Below are 16,635 nucleotides of genomic sequence, written 5' to 3' on the forward strand. Positions count from 1 at the left end.
CACCCTCCACCTCTGGCAACCACCTACCTGTTATCTTTTTCTATGGGCTTTTTTGGGGGTTTTTTTCCCACATATAAGTGAAATCAAATGGCAGTGATTGGCAGTCTTTCTCCATCTGACTTTTTCACTTATAATACACTCGGGGTCCATCCATGTTGCCAAAAATGGCAAAATTTCCTTTTTGTCTGCAGAGCAGTAGTCCATTATGTATATCTACCACATCATTAACCATTCATCCATCAATGGACACCTAGGTTGTTTCCAAATCTTGGCTATTGTAAATAGTGCTGCAATGAACATAGGGGTGTATGTATCTTTTCCAGTTAATATTTTCATTCTCTTCAGATAAATATCCAGATGTGGAATTGCTGGATCATATGGTAGCTCTATTTTCCATTTTTTTTAAAGGAAACTCCATACAGTTTTCCATAATGGCTCCACCAATTTATAACCCCACCAACAGTGTACAAGGGTTCCTTTTTCTCCTTGTTATTTGTTGTCTTTTTGACAATAGCTATTCTAACAGGTGTGAGATGATATCTCATTGTGGTTTTTATTTGCATTTCCCTGAAGATTAGTGATATTGTACATCTTTTCATGTACCTGTTGGCTGTCTGCATGTATTCTTTGGAAAAAATGTCTATTCAGGTCCTCTGCCCATTTTTTAAATCAAGCTGTTCATTTTTCTGTTTTTTTCAATGTCGAGTTACATGAGTCTTTGTATATTTGGGATATTAACCCCTTATGGGATATATTGTTTGCAAATACCTTCTCCCATTTAGTAGGTTGCCTTTTTATTTTGTTGATAGTTTCCTTTGCTGTGCAGAAGCTTTTTAGTTTGATGTAGTTTATTTATTTTTGCTTTTGTTTCCATTGTCTGAGGAAACAGATCAAAAAAAAATATTGCTAATACCAATGTCAAAGAGCATACTGCCTACATTTTCTTCTAGGAGTCTTATGGTTTCAGGTCTTACGTTTAAGTCTTTAATCTATTTTGAGTTGATTTTTGTATATGGTGTGAGAAAGTAGTCCAGTTTCATTCTTTTGCATGTAGACGTCCAGTTTTCTCAACACCATTTATTGAAGAGACTGTCCTTTCCCCATTGTATAGTCTTGGCTCTTTTGTTGTATATTAATTGACCATATATGCATGGTTTTATTCTGAGCTCTCTATTCTGTTCAATTGATTTAGTGTCTCTTTTTAATGCCAATACCATACTGTTTTGATTACTATAGCTTTGTAATATAGTTTAAAATCAGGACGGATGATGCTCCAGCTTTGTTCTTCTTTCTCAGGATTGCTTTGGCTATTGGAGGTCTTTTGTGGTTCTATACAAATTTTAGAATTGTTTGTTCTAGTTCTGTAAAAAATGGCATTGGAATTTTGATAAAGATTGCATTGAATCTGTAGATCACTTTGGGTAGTATGGACATTTATTTGAACAATATTAATTCTTCCAATCCATGAGCACAGACTATCTTCCCACTTATTTGTGTCTTCTTCATGTTCTTTCATTAGTGTCTTATAGTTTTCAGTGTACAGGTCTTTTACCTCCTATTTATTTTTGATGTAACTGTAAATAGGATAGTTTTGTTAATGTCTCTGTTAGTTTATTACTAGTATATATAACTGCAACCGATTTCTGTACATGATTTTGTATCCTGCAATTTTACTAAATTCATTTATTAGTTCTCACAGTTTTTTGATGGAGTCTTTAGGGTTTTCTATATACAGTATCATGCAGTAGTGACCATTTTACATTTTCATTTCCAATTTGGATGTCTTTTATCTTTTTCTTGCCTACGTTCTCTGGCTAAGACTTCCAATATATTGGTAAGAGTGGATATTCTTGTATTGTTCCTCTTCTTAGAGAAAAAGTTTTCATCGGTATGATGTTAGCTGTGGGCTTGCATATATGGCCTTTATTATGTTAAGGTACATTCCCTTTAAAAGAGAACTTTTATTAATTGAAGTTCCTATTATCAGGAAGCATCACACAGTTACCTGCCAATATATCATCTTGGTACATTCACTTACTTCTAAAGAGTTTGGCCATTAGAAAAGCAGAGATTGCTGCTGCACCAAACCCAAATCCATTTAGTTATGAAAGAACTCTTTATATTTCAAAGTTAAATGAGAAACAAGAGGGACTCTTTTTAAAGAACTGAATCTCAAACTTCCTCTGCCCAAAACTGACTTATTAAACTTCAGGTTGAATTAAAGACCAGTTCAGAAGATGTTCCAAAATTTCCATCTTTCTCTCCTCACACAAGCAATAATTCTTCACTTCCCCATCTCTAAGTTCTCTATTCATTCTCCCACTTCTAAACCCAAAGAATACTAATACATTCCAAAATAACATTTCCATATACCCAAGTTTCTGGATCCAGTTGAGGTAAATTTTTGGTCATGCCAATTCCTAAGCTCCTTTCTAAGGCTTCTTTGCCTTGGACAACTCCATTTTCAAAAGTAGTTTAATATAATTTACATATGCATCTAATCCAAATGGACTGCCTTCAGTGGAAGGAAACAAGTTGTCTCTAATGCACCCACTCTAGGGCTCCATGGTGGTACAGGCCACCACACCCATGTCCAGGCCTAGCCTCCTCCCTGAAGGTTGAGGAAGCCCATTTAATGAATGTCTTCTGAGCTGGACTGTTTATAAGGGGTCTCACTGAACCCCATAGCCTTTCCACAGCTCAAATCCTTGGAAAACATTTTTCAGATTCTGTGAAAGTCATATGTGATTAGTGCCAGTTAGGTTTGAACATTAGACTTTTTACTCATTAATCAAAAATCTATATTTGATATACAGTTTTCAGAGGGAATGTTTTAATCCTACAGATTTAAGTGTCCATGTTGTCAAGTGATATGAGAACCCAAAACCCCAGATTAATATTTGGAGATCATGATAACATTGACTTCAGATATTAAGGTAAGAATAATGTGGATTCATGACTTTGTATATAAATGTACAACTATTCTGTCCCCATTGGTAGAACACGGGTTTGGTACTAATCCATCTACACCACCTTAGCATCCCCCCCGGACACTGTCACTCTGCAGGCATTTACAACATATGCCCAGATGAATGCAACCAATGACTAGGATATAACAAAGACAACCGGCCCTGCTGACAATTGATTTTTACCCAATGGCAGCAATTTGGATGGAGAGAAATGGGAAAATGTAGGATAAGTCATCTTTTTTGAGGTCAAGTCTGCAGGGCACTAGGTCTGTCTCACTTCACACAGCTATTGAAACCAAACTCTCATGAAAGAGTACCTAAGGAAGGAAGAGAAAAATAAACCACTCACTAAGCACATTTACTGGAAAACAGTGTTTAACTATCAAAGGTTTAGGTTAGAATTTAGGATGATTCCTCTCTGTTAGATCCCTTAGCACTCTACCACTATTCCTAAAATCTTTCATAATCATACTAGTTTTTCATGACATCAAAAGCCAAAACAGCGTAAATTGCTGGAAAGTGTCTCAAATTACCTTAAAGACTACAAAGGATTTAGACTTCTACATGTAAAATGATCGTGGCCTCTTTTCTAGGCTTTTGGAGTATAACTTTCATAAGTCAGTAGGCCCACCAGAGTAATTAAATTAAATAGATTAAAATATACTGTTTACTGAGTTTTAGTGAAGTTTTATCTTGTGTATTTGAATGACAGGATAAAGTAGTATATTGCAGATTTCATATATTCCTTACTCTCCCTCTCTACTCCAGCCCCGTTTCAGCCTTTGGAAGTAGGTGTCTCCAGTACGCTGACGCCATATGTTCCTTCAGCCGCTGATCACATTACTCTGTAGCTTTCCCATATTCATTTTCTATGTCAAGACAAACCTCGTGGCCCTCTGTTAAGAGAGCCTGATTAAGGCTGTCTTTCATTAGTATTTCATGTTCCTGTTCTCCATTTTACCTGCACTCTGCCCTTTCATGTGGAAACCATCCTTCATACGAGCTGGAAATTGTCTTTCACTCACTTTTTCTTCTAAAGCCCTTAAGCTCGCTAATGCATAAATGGGTATGAGTATGGATGAAATAATACTCAAATGTACACATGGTGTTGTGAAATATATCGATATTTTATTAGTTTTATTCCAGGTAAACACATTTAACCAAATTGCAAATTACATCACAATTGAAGTTAGACAGAAAATCCCACCACATAGGACTTCTGAGGTTTGGTACAGTAGTTTGTTTTGATGGCCTCATGTATACAATCACTATAGTCAGTATTACACTTGCCACACTTACAGCTTATAGCTACAGGGTAGGAGAAATAAGGAGTAACATGGCGTGGGCATCCTAGTATTTCTACAGTCTTGTACATGATGTCTCTATATGTACAAACATCCTGGGACAGAGCATATTTGGGAAGAAACAGCTTGCCATTGAAGTCCTGAGGAAAGAATTAAAAAAGGAGCATACTGTGATAGGACTTTAGAAAATATATAGATAATGCAAACAGATACAAATCAATTCACTTATATTGCTTTGTCACAAACAGGACTGGAGGAGGATTCCTTAGTTCCATTCCCCGGTACTAACTCAACATATCCACACTAAATCCCATAGAGACAAAAGTGACACCCCCTCTTTTACCTTATATCATGAGAACAAGATAAGTTTTAAATAAATTTTGGAAGTAAAACTGTTATAAAATTATCTGTATCCACTCTGCTGAGTAGATACTGTAACCTGTGCACTCTACCTCTACAGAGCCAATAACCATCAGATTTTGGAAATGAGGTTGTGTTTTATCTCATTTTCTCTCTGGATAGAAATGGACTGAGTCTAGGTTTATCTAATTTTCAGCTGAAAGAAGTGAAATGAACTACATACCCGTGTCATACAATATCCAGCACAGATGGTGGTGTTGATGGTTAGGCAGTAAGCACACTCTTTCCTTTCGACATGCATCATATACTCAGTTGGAATACAAAAAGCCATTGCTTGCCCACATGCAAGGCCAAAAAGCACGGACATCAGGAAGATAGCAGTCATGCTAAATCAAAGATAAAATTAAAGAATCTGTTACATGTATCCTTTAGGACATTCAGAAGGGACATTCAGAAAGAGCTATAATGTGTGTGTATGTGTGTGTGTGTATAAATATATATATTTATTGAATGCCTACTTTGTCCTAGGCCCTATATTAGGTGTTTTTACATAGTTAATACTCTCAGTAACCTTTCTTTGTACACTTAGATGTGGCTATGATCCACATACCCCATAGTGACAGAGCTCACATAGTGAAAGTCCTGCTTGCAAGTTCCACTTAGCTCCACTGGGCAGTGAAATGGCAAGCCTGAAACACTATAACAGAAAAGTGGCAGGGACACATATGTCAACTAAGTACAAAATAATTCATTCAATGGAAACAATCAAAATACCTGCCTTTATCATTATAAGAAGTGAGTTAACAGGCTTCAGTAAGGGCTTTCCCAGAAACGTGCTTTTCTAAAAACTTTGGTTCAATAGCTTAAAAGGCCAACAAACTGGTCATAATAAGAAAAGGCAAAGAAATCAAGGAAGTGCATAATCAAACTTCAGTACCAGCTCAATGCAAACAGTCTTGCATATGATTCTACCCAATGCCTGTCAAGAAAGACAAGGCTAAAGGTCAACTAAAACTACCACTGGTGTTCAGGGGCTAACCCAGAAATCTAAAAACCCTTCTTCTCAACACTTAGGATATCCTTTAAGGTTGAAAGAATTAGAGTTGGAAAAATAAAATTATTTTACTCAGAAGTTGTATGGAACTCATTATCTTAAAAAGATTGTGGAGGCAAAAAATACAGATTGACACAATGAGAGTAATACAATCAAGGATGACAGGTCCACTGTAAGTTAGCCAGGAAAGTAAAATAAGTTTTGGGTACACGGAAGACAACAGAGGATCCACTGTGCCTCAGGCAGAACACGTATCTCTATAGAGCTTGTCTGATGAAGAGTGTGTTCACTATCAACTGGACTTTGTAATGAGTTGGATAATGTTATGACTTATAATTATTTAAGTTTTGCTACTGAGAGAGGGTAATCAAGTTTCAGACTTTTGGATGTAAGTTGATCACTTCAAAGACTGTACAGTTAGCTAGGCATATTTGGATTTTTTTCCTTCTCAAGTATCATTGTCAGAAAAGAAAATACATATCTTAATGGAGTAGTATTACCTTTGAACACAAACTTGTTTTATTATTCTATTAAATAAATTATAATTCATTAAATGTTGTTATTCAATCATGAAAAATGTATCAAGATTTTTCTCAATTTTTTTCTCAAATCTATCAATTATATCCCAAGAGCATCTTTAAGCTACATACACTGAAACTTCCATTAACTGAAACCTCATAGACTCTGCCTCAGTTAACAAGAATTTTTGTCTTTAATCAGCTCATAGAAAAAAATGAAACCACATTCAACAAGCTACCAGGTATTTATTTTAAATGTCAACTTCCAGAGATTAGTGGCCATTCCAACCAGTCTCCTATTTGGAGAATGAGAATTGCTGATAAATTAGACAAACATCTGTTGAGCATTTAAAGTAGGCACTGACAGACACAAAATGGATAAGCTATGGTCTTTGACCTCAAGGGCTGACAGTCTAGTGAAGGAGATAACTATGAACACTAATAATAAAAATACATATTGTTTAACTGATAACACCAAGTGTTGGTGATGATTTTGAGCAACTAGAACTTTCATATGTTGCTGGTGGGATGGTAAAATGGTACATACAAATATTTTGAAAATCAGTTTGATTGTTTCTTATAAAACTAAACATACACTTAACTGATGACCCAGCAATTCTATTCCTAGTCACTCAAGATAAATAAGAACAAATGTTAACAAAAAATAGGTAGTGTTTTAAGTGCTCTGAACGACTTGAAATTATGACTCTGACACCCACAATAATCAAAGATTTTTTTTTTCCTATATAGACAAGGAAGTGAACTAACCCATTAAGAATTGTTTTCTGGTGAATACTTTCAAATAAAATTTGCATATTTAAGCATTCCTTGGAGGTTTTTTGGTATTTCAATCACGGAGCAAAGTTATAAGAATTCCTTGCTCATGGAGTCTGGTTTTCTCAGTGCTTCACAAATGCGAGCTCCCTCTGTGGTATAGAGCTGGTTCCATTATTTTAGAGCCACAGACTTAGAGGATCCTCTGCAGGATCTTAAAAATATCGACTGAGGGACTTCCCTGGTAGTCCAGGGGTTAAGACCTCACCTTCCAATGCAGTGGGTGCGGGTTCGATCCCTGGTCGGGGAGCTAAGATCCCACATGCCTTGCGGCCAGAAGACATAAAACAGAAGAAATATTGTAACAAATTCAATAAAGACTTTAAAAATTGTCCACATCAAAAAAAATTGACTGAGTAAATGATATAAAATATTCACCTGTCATGATCATATGGTTCTTGCCCATCTAGCTAGCCAGCTACTGAATTTTTGCCTTAGGAAATAATTAACTTCACATATTTTAACTTTTAGCTCTATGATCTATATAAAATAGATATGTGCTGACCTAGTGGTGAGAATATTGGTCGTGGAGTTAAGGAACAGAATTCTATTTCAAGATCTCCCATGGATATATGAGAAATCGACTAAAATATTGAATCTATCTGGGCCTAATTTCCCCATCTGCAAAACAGAAAAAGACAAGTACACCTGATCCTTTTTAAAACTGTAGAATAAAAAACAGTTTTAGAACTTTTACCCATTGTTGTCATATTCATTATGGCCACTTCACATTGTTCTGAAGTTCCTCTTATAAATGTAAAACTCCAAATTAACAAAAAGAAAAATTAAAAGTGCTGAATCATCATCAGCAGTAGCTATATAACTTAGTAAAGAAAGTAAGAATTATTCTTTCTCCTTTACTGCAAATAGTAAAACCCAAAGAATCTTTCTGGGGCTCAATTTCTTCAGCTGTAAAAGAAAAGACTTAGAACCACAAGATGATCAGGAAGGACTTTTCAGCACACATAGACTATGATCCTATGTGATAAATTAGTGTCCGGTCCCTGGTCTAAGAGATAGTGATCTAGAATTATGCTTTCAGATTTTATTGCAATTGTGTGTAACTGAGAAATTAAGAAATTTGTACCTTCATTTTTCCATATACTCCTTCCTAAAATCATAATAAGTATAAAACAATACATGTGAAGCACTTGGAATGCTACAGAAGACTATGTAACTATATAATATTGAGTATATAAATCAGTGTTAGTTAATACCTCCCTAGATGATCTGCCACAGTTTCTCCTTTATTGTCACCTGGATTCTCATCCTCTGCAACTTAATTGCCTCTTTTAAAATCATTCAAAAATGATTTATTGAGCACCTAAACACAGAGGTGTGATTTTAGGCCCTAAATAATGAGAGATGCCCTTTTCAGTGCCATGACCACTATGTCTACACTTTCAACATTTGTACTTATTCCAAAATATCCTCTGTCCTTTGCCCCTTACCCAGGCTTTTCTCTCATCTTTTTGTTCTCACTACCTTCATTCTTAAGCACATTTCTCTCTTCTCTGCTAATTGCCTTCACCAATCTTTTCTCCCCAAATCCCTTACTGTGCTATGAAAAGAATCAATTGCCCACCCTGTGAACTCCAGGAAGTTCACTAAAGCAATATATTTTTCTAGAGAGCAAAATGTACTATAAGTCAGGTGTGTGCTTTGGAAACTATCCAAGGGGGTTTAGCTATAACTAAAACAATAAAGAGTAAATTACCTCTGCAGGTACCCAAAACTGAATTTATTCCCAACTTTTCTCAAAAGTACATTATCATCAAAGATAACCATTAGTAATTGACAGGATTTAATACACAGATGATTTAACTGATTAAAACATTTAAATCACATGTAAATAGTAAAGGAAGGCCATGAATATCAATCAGCCTTCATTAGGGAATTGACCAATTTTTCCTCTTCTTTGAAGTCAGTAGAATTTTTTTTTATCCTTACATATGTAGTTCATTCATATTCACCTATCACTGAACAATTTTGGAGCAATAACTAGAATTTCTAGAGCCTAGCAAAGCAAATTGTCCCTCAGCATTTGCCATTTTTAAATAAATGTTAAAATGATGAAAATGAAAATAATTTAGAATAACAACATTTCATTTCACAGTGCCTTCTCAGTGTAGACACCTACCTTACTTTGCATTGGGGAGCTGATGCTGTAATGACCCAGACTAAAGCTCTTGGTTCATTTTATACCCTTCAGGATAATTCCTCTCTGATCTTCTTGTTTATATAATCACGTTTGAATTACTGCTTCCTTATCTAAAAACCATCTATTGAAAATTCATACTGAACCCCAAATAAAATGTGTTTAGACAAACAATTTCACAACATCTTCCTCTGGAAACTCTGACATTATTGCAGCATGAATTTCCTTTTCTCCTATTTCAAAATAAAATTACCCTTGTAAATATATCCTTTATTAATATTTATTAATAAAGGAGAAAAACACAGAAGGATAAAAAACAAATTCAAAACAAAAAACCCTTAAACATCATCTAAGTAAGTCTTGGGAATGAAAATTTGGGGGGGGCTTGAGTGCCCCAAATTTTACCTAAATGTTCATCTAGAGATATATACAATTATTGCTCATCTATAAAGCAAAGGTAACTTCTTTATGGTAATCCAGGACAATTGGCATACATCTTGCTGATTAAAACCTCCCCAAAATTAGTTCAAAATATTTGTTTTTTCTTTGGATTTAAAAAATAATAAGTAAAATTTACATGTGGGAAACAATAGTCATTTAAGTAAATGGCCAAATATTTTGAGATGTCAAAATGACTGAGCGCAAATCCTGGCTCTGCCATTTACTAGTTATATGACTTTAGCATGCTTGAGCTCTCTTTACTTCAGTTTCTTTACCTATTTAAAGATAATACCAGTTTCTTAAGAACTGCTTTTGCTGCATCCCATAGGTTTTGGGTTGTTGTGTTTTCGTTGTCTTTTGTTTCTAGGTATTTTTTGATTTCTTCTTTGATTTCTTCAATGATCTCTTGGTTATTTAGTAGCATATTGTTTAGCCTCCATGTGTTTGTGTTTTTTATGTTTTTTTCCCTGTGATTGATTGATTTTTAATCTCATAGCGTTGTGGTCAGAAAACATGCTTGATACAATTTCAATTTTCTTAAATTTTCCGAGGCTTGATTTGTGACCCAAGATGTGATCTATCCTGGAGAACATTCCATGTGCACTTGAGAAGAAAATGCATTCTGCTGCTTTCAGATGGAATGTCCTATAAATATCAATTAAGTCTATCTGGTCTAATGTGTCATTTAAGGCTTGTGTTTCCTTATTAATTTTCTGTCTGGATGATCTATCCATTGGTATAAGTAGAGTGTTAAAGTCTCCCACTATTACTGTGTTACTGTCCATTTCCCCTTTTATGGCTGTTAGCATTTGCCTTATGTATTGAGGTGCTCCTATGTTGGGTGTATAAATATTTACTATTGCCGTCATCAAAAAATCTACAAACAATAAATCCTGGAGAGGGTGTGGAGAAAAGGGAACCCTCTTGCACTGTTGGTGGGAATGTTAATTGATACAACCATTATGGAGAACAGTATGGAGGTTCCTTAAAAAACTAAAAATAGAACTACCATATGACCCAGCAATCTCACTACTGGGCATATGCCCAGAGAAAACCATAATTCAGAAAGACACATGCACCCCAATGTTCATTGCAGCACTATTTACAATAGCCAGGACATGGAAGCAACCTAAATATCCATCAACAGAGGAATGGATAAAGAAGATGTGGTACACATGTACAATGGAATATTACTCAGCAAGAAAAAGGAACAAAATTGGGTCATTTGTAGAGACATGGATAGACCTAGAGAGTGTCATACAGAGTGAAATAAGCCAAAAAGAGAAAAGCAAATATCGTATATTAATGCATATATGTGGAATCTAAAAAAATGGTATTGATGATCTTATTTGCAAAGCAGAAATAGAGACACAGATGTAGAGAACAAACGTATGGATACCAAGGGGGAAGGGGGGGTGGGATGAACTGGGAGATGAGGATTGACATATATACATTATTGATACTATGTATAAAATAGATATCTAATAAGAACCTACTGTATAGCACACGGAACTCTACTCGATGCTCTGCGGTGACCTAAATGGGAAGGAAATCCAAAAAAAGCAGACATATGTATACATATAGCTGATTTACTTTGCTGTACAGTAGAAACTAACACAACATTTTAAAGCAACTATACTCCAATAAAAAAAAAACTAGCTCACAAATTTTTTAAATTTTAAAAAGTGATAATATTAGTGTTTATGTAAAGCACTTAACACAGTGTCTGGTATATAATAAGTGCTTAATAAATGGTAGGTAATCTATAATAACTCAACTTTTTTATTTAAAAAATATTTAGTTACAGAACCTAGTACATAGTAGGCAATTATTACATTTGTTGAATGCATAAATGGCTGAGGGAGTGCATGAATAAATAATTACTGAATTTTTGGTACCAACATACACTTTTCTCCATTCCATAGCTGTAACTCAATTTTACCCCTTTTAACCCATTTGCATCACTGTAACAAAAGTAATATGCCAAAAGTTCAATGAGAATATCCCATTGCCCTCAGCAAAAAGTCCAAACTCCTTAGTATTATTTACCAAGTCCCTCACAATCTATTTTACCTCTCTAGTTTTATCTTTCGCCATCTCCCACCTTCCCCCTATCTTCCCTACCTTTTCTCCACTTCCTATGTTTTTCAGCCACACTGCATGAGTTCCTCAGATTAGTCACATCCTTTCTTGCCTCCAAGTCTTTTCATATGTCATTCCTTCTATCTGGAACATTTGCCTGATCCTTCATTCTATGCCTCATCTTATCCAACTCCTGCTCATTCTTTTTTTTTGAATGGGTTGTTCCTTTTTTTTTTTTAAGATTTATTATTTATTTATTTATTTATTTTATTTATTTTTGGCTGCATTGGGTCTTGGTTGCGGCATGCGGGATCTTCATTGAGGCATGCGGGATTTTTCGCTACAGCGTGTGGGCTCTTTGTTGCAGCGTGCAGGCTTCTCTCTAGTTGTGGTGTGCAGGCTCCAGGGCACGTGAGCTCTGTAGTTGTGGCACGCGGGTTCCAGAGAGCATGGGCTCTGCAGTTTGTGGCACAGCAGGCTCTCTAGTTGAGATGCGTAAGCTCAGTAGTTGTGGCGCACGGGCTTAGTTGCCCCATGGCATATGGGATCTTAGTTCCCTGACCAGGGATCAAAGCCGCATTCCTTGCATTGTAAGGTGGATTCTTTACCACTGGGCGACCAGGGAAGTCCCTCCTGCTCATTCTTTTTTTCTTTCTTTTTATTTATTTATTTATTTATTTATTTATTTTTGGCTGTGTTGGGTCCTCGTTTCCGTGCGAGGGCTCTCTCCAGTTGCGGCAAGCGGGGCCACTCTTCATCGCGGTGCGCGGGCCTCTCACCATCGCGGCCTCTCTTGTTGCGGGACACAGGCTCCAGATGCGCAGGCTCAGCAGTTGTGGCTCATGGGCCTAGTTTCTCCGCGGCATGCGGGATCCTCCCAGACCAGGGCTCGAACCCGTGTCCCCTGCACCGGCAGGCAGACTCCCAACCACTGCGCCACCAGGGAAGCCCCTCCTGCTCATTCTTAATGGATAAAGAACGCCTTTGCAAAGCTTTCTCTGTTTCTCCAAGGTCTTTCTCATGGTTAGTGGTTTTAAGAGAATTAGAGGAAATATATAGAACATCTGGCACATGGTAGATGCTCAATAAATCATAGATATTATAGATTATTGACAATCCCATTAGTCTTCACTTATCCTAGTCTATATTATTAATAAAAGTTATTGAAAAAAAATGAGGCCTGGTATAGCTGAGTCTCCTTGGAGGGGAGATGGGAAGGTCAAGAGAGAATCTAGGATATATACCAGAAAAAGTCATTTTGGAACCCTCAAATCTTGGGAATATGAGCTACTGTGTAGTAAGGGAAGAACTACGAAAACAGGGAAAGGGACTTCCCTGGTGGTCCAGTGGTTAAAACTCCACGATCCCAATGCAGGGGGCCCGGGTATGATCCCTGGACAGGGAACTAGATACCTCATGCCGCAACTAAAGATCCACATGCCAGAACAAAGATCCCACACGCAGCAACGAAGATCCTGTGTGCTGCAACTAAGACCTAGCGTAGCCAAATAAATTTTAAAAAAAAATTTTTTTTAAAGAAAAGAAAACAGGGAAAGTGGAAACGAGGGTGCCAAACTTAACCTGCTTCATGTGATGCTATGTTAAGACAAGAGTATGGTAACTCTGGGAACGTTAGATGTTTGTTTCTAATGGAAGTAGTGTCTCTGTTGTATGAAGTAGATTCAGGAATTCAGTTTCTAGCAGATTTATACACACGTCTCTGGGAAATATACATACACATAATAGGTAACTGATAAACACTTGGCCTATTACTAGAAGAACTATGATAAATATCATACATTTGGGTAATAGTTTTCTTTTCAGAAACACTCTCACATATGTGATCTCATGCTGTTAAAAGAATCCAGGCAGATTGAACTTTCACTTCTGGCCTAGATTTACTCTCCCACCTAAAATAACTATAAATAGGACAAAATATATGAAACAAGGTACTACACACACATTGAATATTAGACAGCAAAGGAAAATTACCTCAGAGAAATGGGATGCAAACAAGCGAACTATAGCTTACTGCCTGGAGAAAGTTTCTGGCCTACTGGTGTAGGGAGGGGTACCAAGGAAGACGCCAGACATGTCCCCAAAATGAGGAGATGGACCTGAGAGTTCTTGGAGCTCAAGGCACCTAGAGTTCACAAAGAAGAGTACTGGAGAGGAGAGAACTGTGCAGAGAGAAAATTCTAGAGATGTGTAGAGGATCTCTTTGAGTATTCAGCTAAAAACTGATAAACTCATGCCTGATGAGGCTGAGAAAATAAATTTCTGAAAGGTTTAAAAGGACAGTCCTGGGGCTCACACAGATATAGGAATAGCACATGTTCCAACCAGCAACAGTGAAAACTCTCCTGATTCATGGGAAATTGAGTAATATACTTACAAAGATTTTGCCTCATTTGTGGGGAAAAATTAGCCCCAGACTAAATGCTATTCTGACCCTGCCTAGCAAAACTTAAAAGCAAGATCCCAAAGAATCAACTGTTTACAAATAACAGAACTGAGTCAAATAAGAAAACTGAAGAATATTTATATAAATACAAAAATATCTGTAGAGAACAAACTAGTAGTTACCAGTTGGGAGAGGAAAGGGAGGAGGGGCAAGATAGGAGAAGGAGATTAAGAGGTACAAACTACTACAATAAAATAAATAAGTTACAAGGATATATTGTACAGCACAGGGAATATAGCCAATATTTAAGAACTTTAAATGGAGTATAATCTCTTAAAATATTGAATCACTATGTTGTATACCTGAAACTAATGTAATATTGTAAATCAACTATACTTCAATTAAAAAAAAGAATACAACAATATCTGGTACCCAAAAAGGTATAATCTACAATATGTGGCATTCAATGAACAAATTACTAGACATGCGAAGAAGCAAGAAAATACAACTCATGATGAAGAAAAAATTAATCAATTGAAACTGACCCAGAAATGGTATATATAATAGAATTAGTAGACAAAAGAGATCAAAACATGACATCACCAAATGAACACAATAATTTTCCAGTAACTGATGTCAAAGAAATGGAAATTTGTGAGTTACCTGAGAAAGAATTCAAAATGATTATTTTAAAGAAGCTCAGCAAGATTCAAGCGAACATAGACAGACAACTCAATGAACTCAGGAACACAATACATGAAAAAATGAGAACTTTAACAATGAGATAGAAATCATAAAACATAAAGAACCAAACAGAAATTCTGGGGCTAAAGACTATGTAATCATATTGAACTCTGGGATATGAGTTAAAAGACAGGCTTGTTGAAAATAACCATAGCTATAATATTTTGTTAATGAATACATGATATAAAAAGATGTAAATTGGGGCACCAACAACATAAAGCTGGGGGGCAAGTAAATGTGTAGAACATTTATGCAAATTAAGTTGTTATCAGCTTAAAAATAGACATAAATATGAGATGTTTATATAAGCCTCACAGTAATCACAAAGAAAAACCTATAATTGATACACAAATGAGAAATAGAAAAGAATCAAAGCATACAACTACAAAAAGTCAACAATTCACAAAGATGGCAAGAGAGGAAGAAAGAAAAAAAGAACTACAAAACAGTCAGAAAACAGTTAACAAAATGATAATAGTAAATTCTTAAATATCAATAATTACTCTAAATGTAAATGGTTTAAATTCTCCAAAAGACACATAGAGTGGCTGAATGGATTAAAAAAAAAGTCTCAATAATATGCCTATAAGAGACTCACTTAAGCTTTAAGGATACTCATAGGCCAAAAGTGAAGGATGGGAAAAGATAGCCCATGCACATGGAAACCAAAAGAGAGCAGGGACAGCTATACTTATACCATACAAAATAGACTTTAAATCAAAAGCTGTAACAAGAGACAAAGAAGGCCATTAAATAATGATAAAGGGGTCAATTCATCAAGAGGCTATAACAATTATAAATATATATGTATTCAATATTGGAGCACTTAAATATATTAAACAATGATTAACAGATGTGAAGGCAGAAATAAACAGCAATGCAATAACAATAGGGGACTTAAATATCCCACTTTCAATAATGGATAGATCACCCAGACAGAAAATCAACACAAAAATAGTAGACTTGAAATATGCTTTAGGCCACACAGACCTAACAGACATATATGCAACATTCTATCCAATGGCAGCAGAATGTACATTCTTCTTAGGCACACATGGAACATTCTCTAGGATAGATCATATGTTAGGTCACAAAACAAGTCTTAACAAATTTAAGAAGACTGAAATCATATCTAGCAACTTTTCTGATGACAATAGTATGAAACTACAAATCAATAACAGGAAAACTGGAAAATTTACAAATATGTGGAAATTAAAACAATATTCTCCTGAACTACCAATGAGTCAAAGAAGAAATGATAAAATGTCTTGAAACAGATGAAAATGGAAACACAATCTACTAAAACTTATGGGGTGTAGTAAAAACAGTTCTAAGAGGAAAGTTTAGAGTTACAAATGACTACATTAAGAAAAAAGAAAGATATCATAGACAACCTACAATTATGTCTCAAGGAACTAGAAAAAGAAGAATAAACTAAGCCCAAAGTTAGCAGAAGGAAGAAAATAATAAAGATTAGAGCAGAAATAAATGAAATTGAGACTAGACAGACTATAGAAACCAATGAAACTGGGTTGGGTATTTTCAAAAACATAAACAAAATGACAAACTTTTAATTAGACTCACCAAGAAAAAAAGGGAGATAACTCAAATAAAACTATAAAGGAAAAAAGGGACATTACAACTGACAACAGAAATACAAAGTACCATAAGAGACTATAAATAATTAATTATATACCAACAAATTAGATAACCTAGAAGAAATGGATAAATTCCTAGAAACTTACAAGTTACCAAGATTGAATCATG

General features: G+C 35.6%; 1 protein-coding gene across 1 annotated transcript; it reads right to left on the reverse strand.

Annotated features, from left to right (window-relative positions):
* Positions 1-4,158: 4,158 nt before the first annotated feature.
* Positions 4,159-5,018, reverse strand: TSHB (thyroid stimulating hormone subunit beta). Its single transcript, XM_061186135.1, has 2 exons — positions 4,857-5,018; positions 4,159-4,413 (listed from the first exon to the last, which is right to left on the reverse strand). Exons 1-2 carry the CDS (start codon positions 5,016-5,018, stop codon positions 4,159-4,161), a joined length of 417 nt encoding a protein of 138 aa, XP_061042118.1.
* Between the last annotated feature and the right edge of the window lie 11,617 nt (positions 5,019-16,635).

Source organism: Eubalaena glacialis, chromosome 3 (assembly GCF_028564815.1).
Source record: "Eubalaena glacialis isolate mEubGla1 chromosome 3, mEubGla1.1.hap2.+ XY, whole genome shotgun sequence".
Taxonomy (NCBI): domain Eukaryota; kingdom Metazoa; phylum Chordata; class Mammalia; order Artiodactyla; family Balaenidae; genus Eubalaena; species Eubalaena glacialis.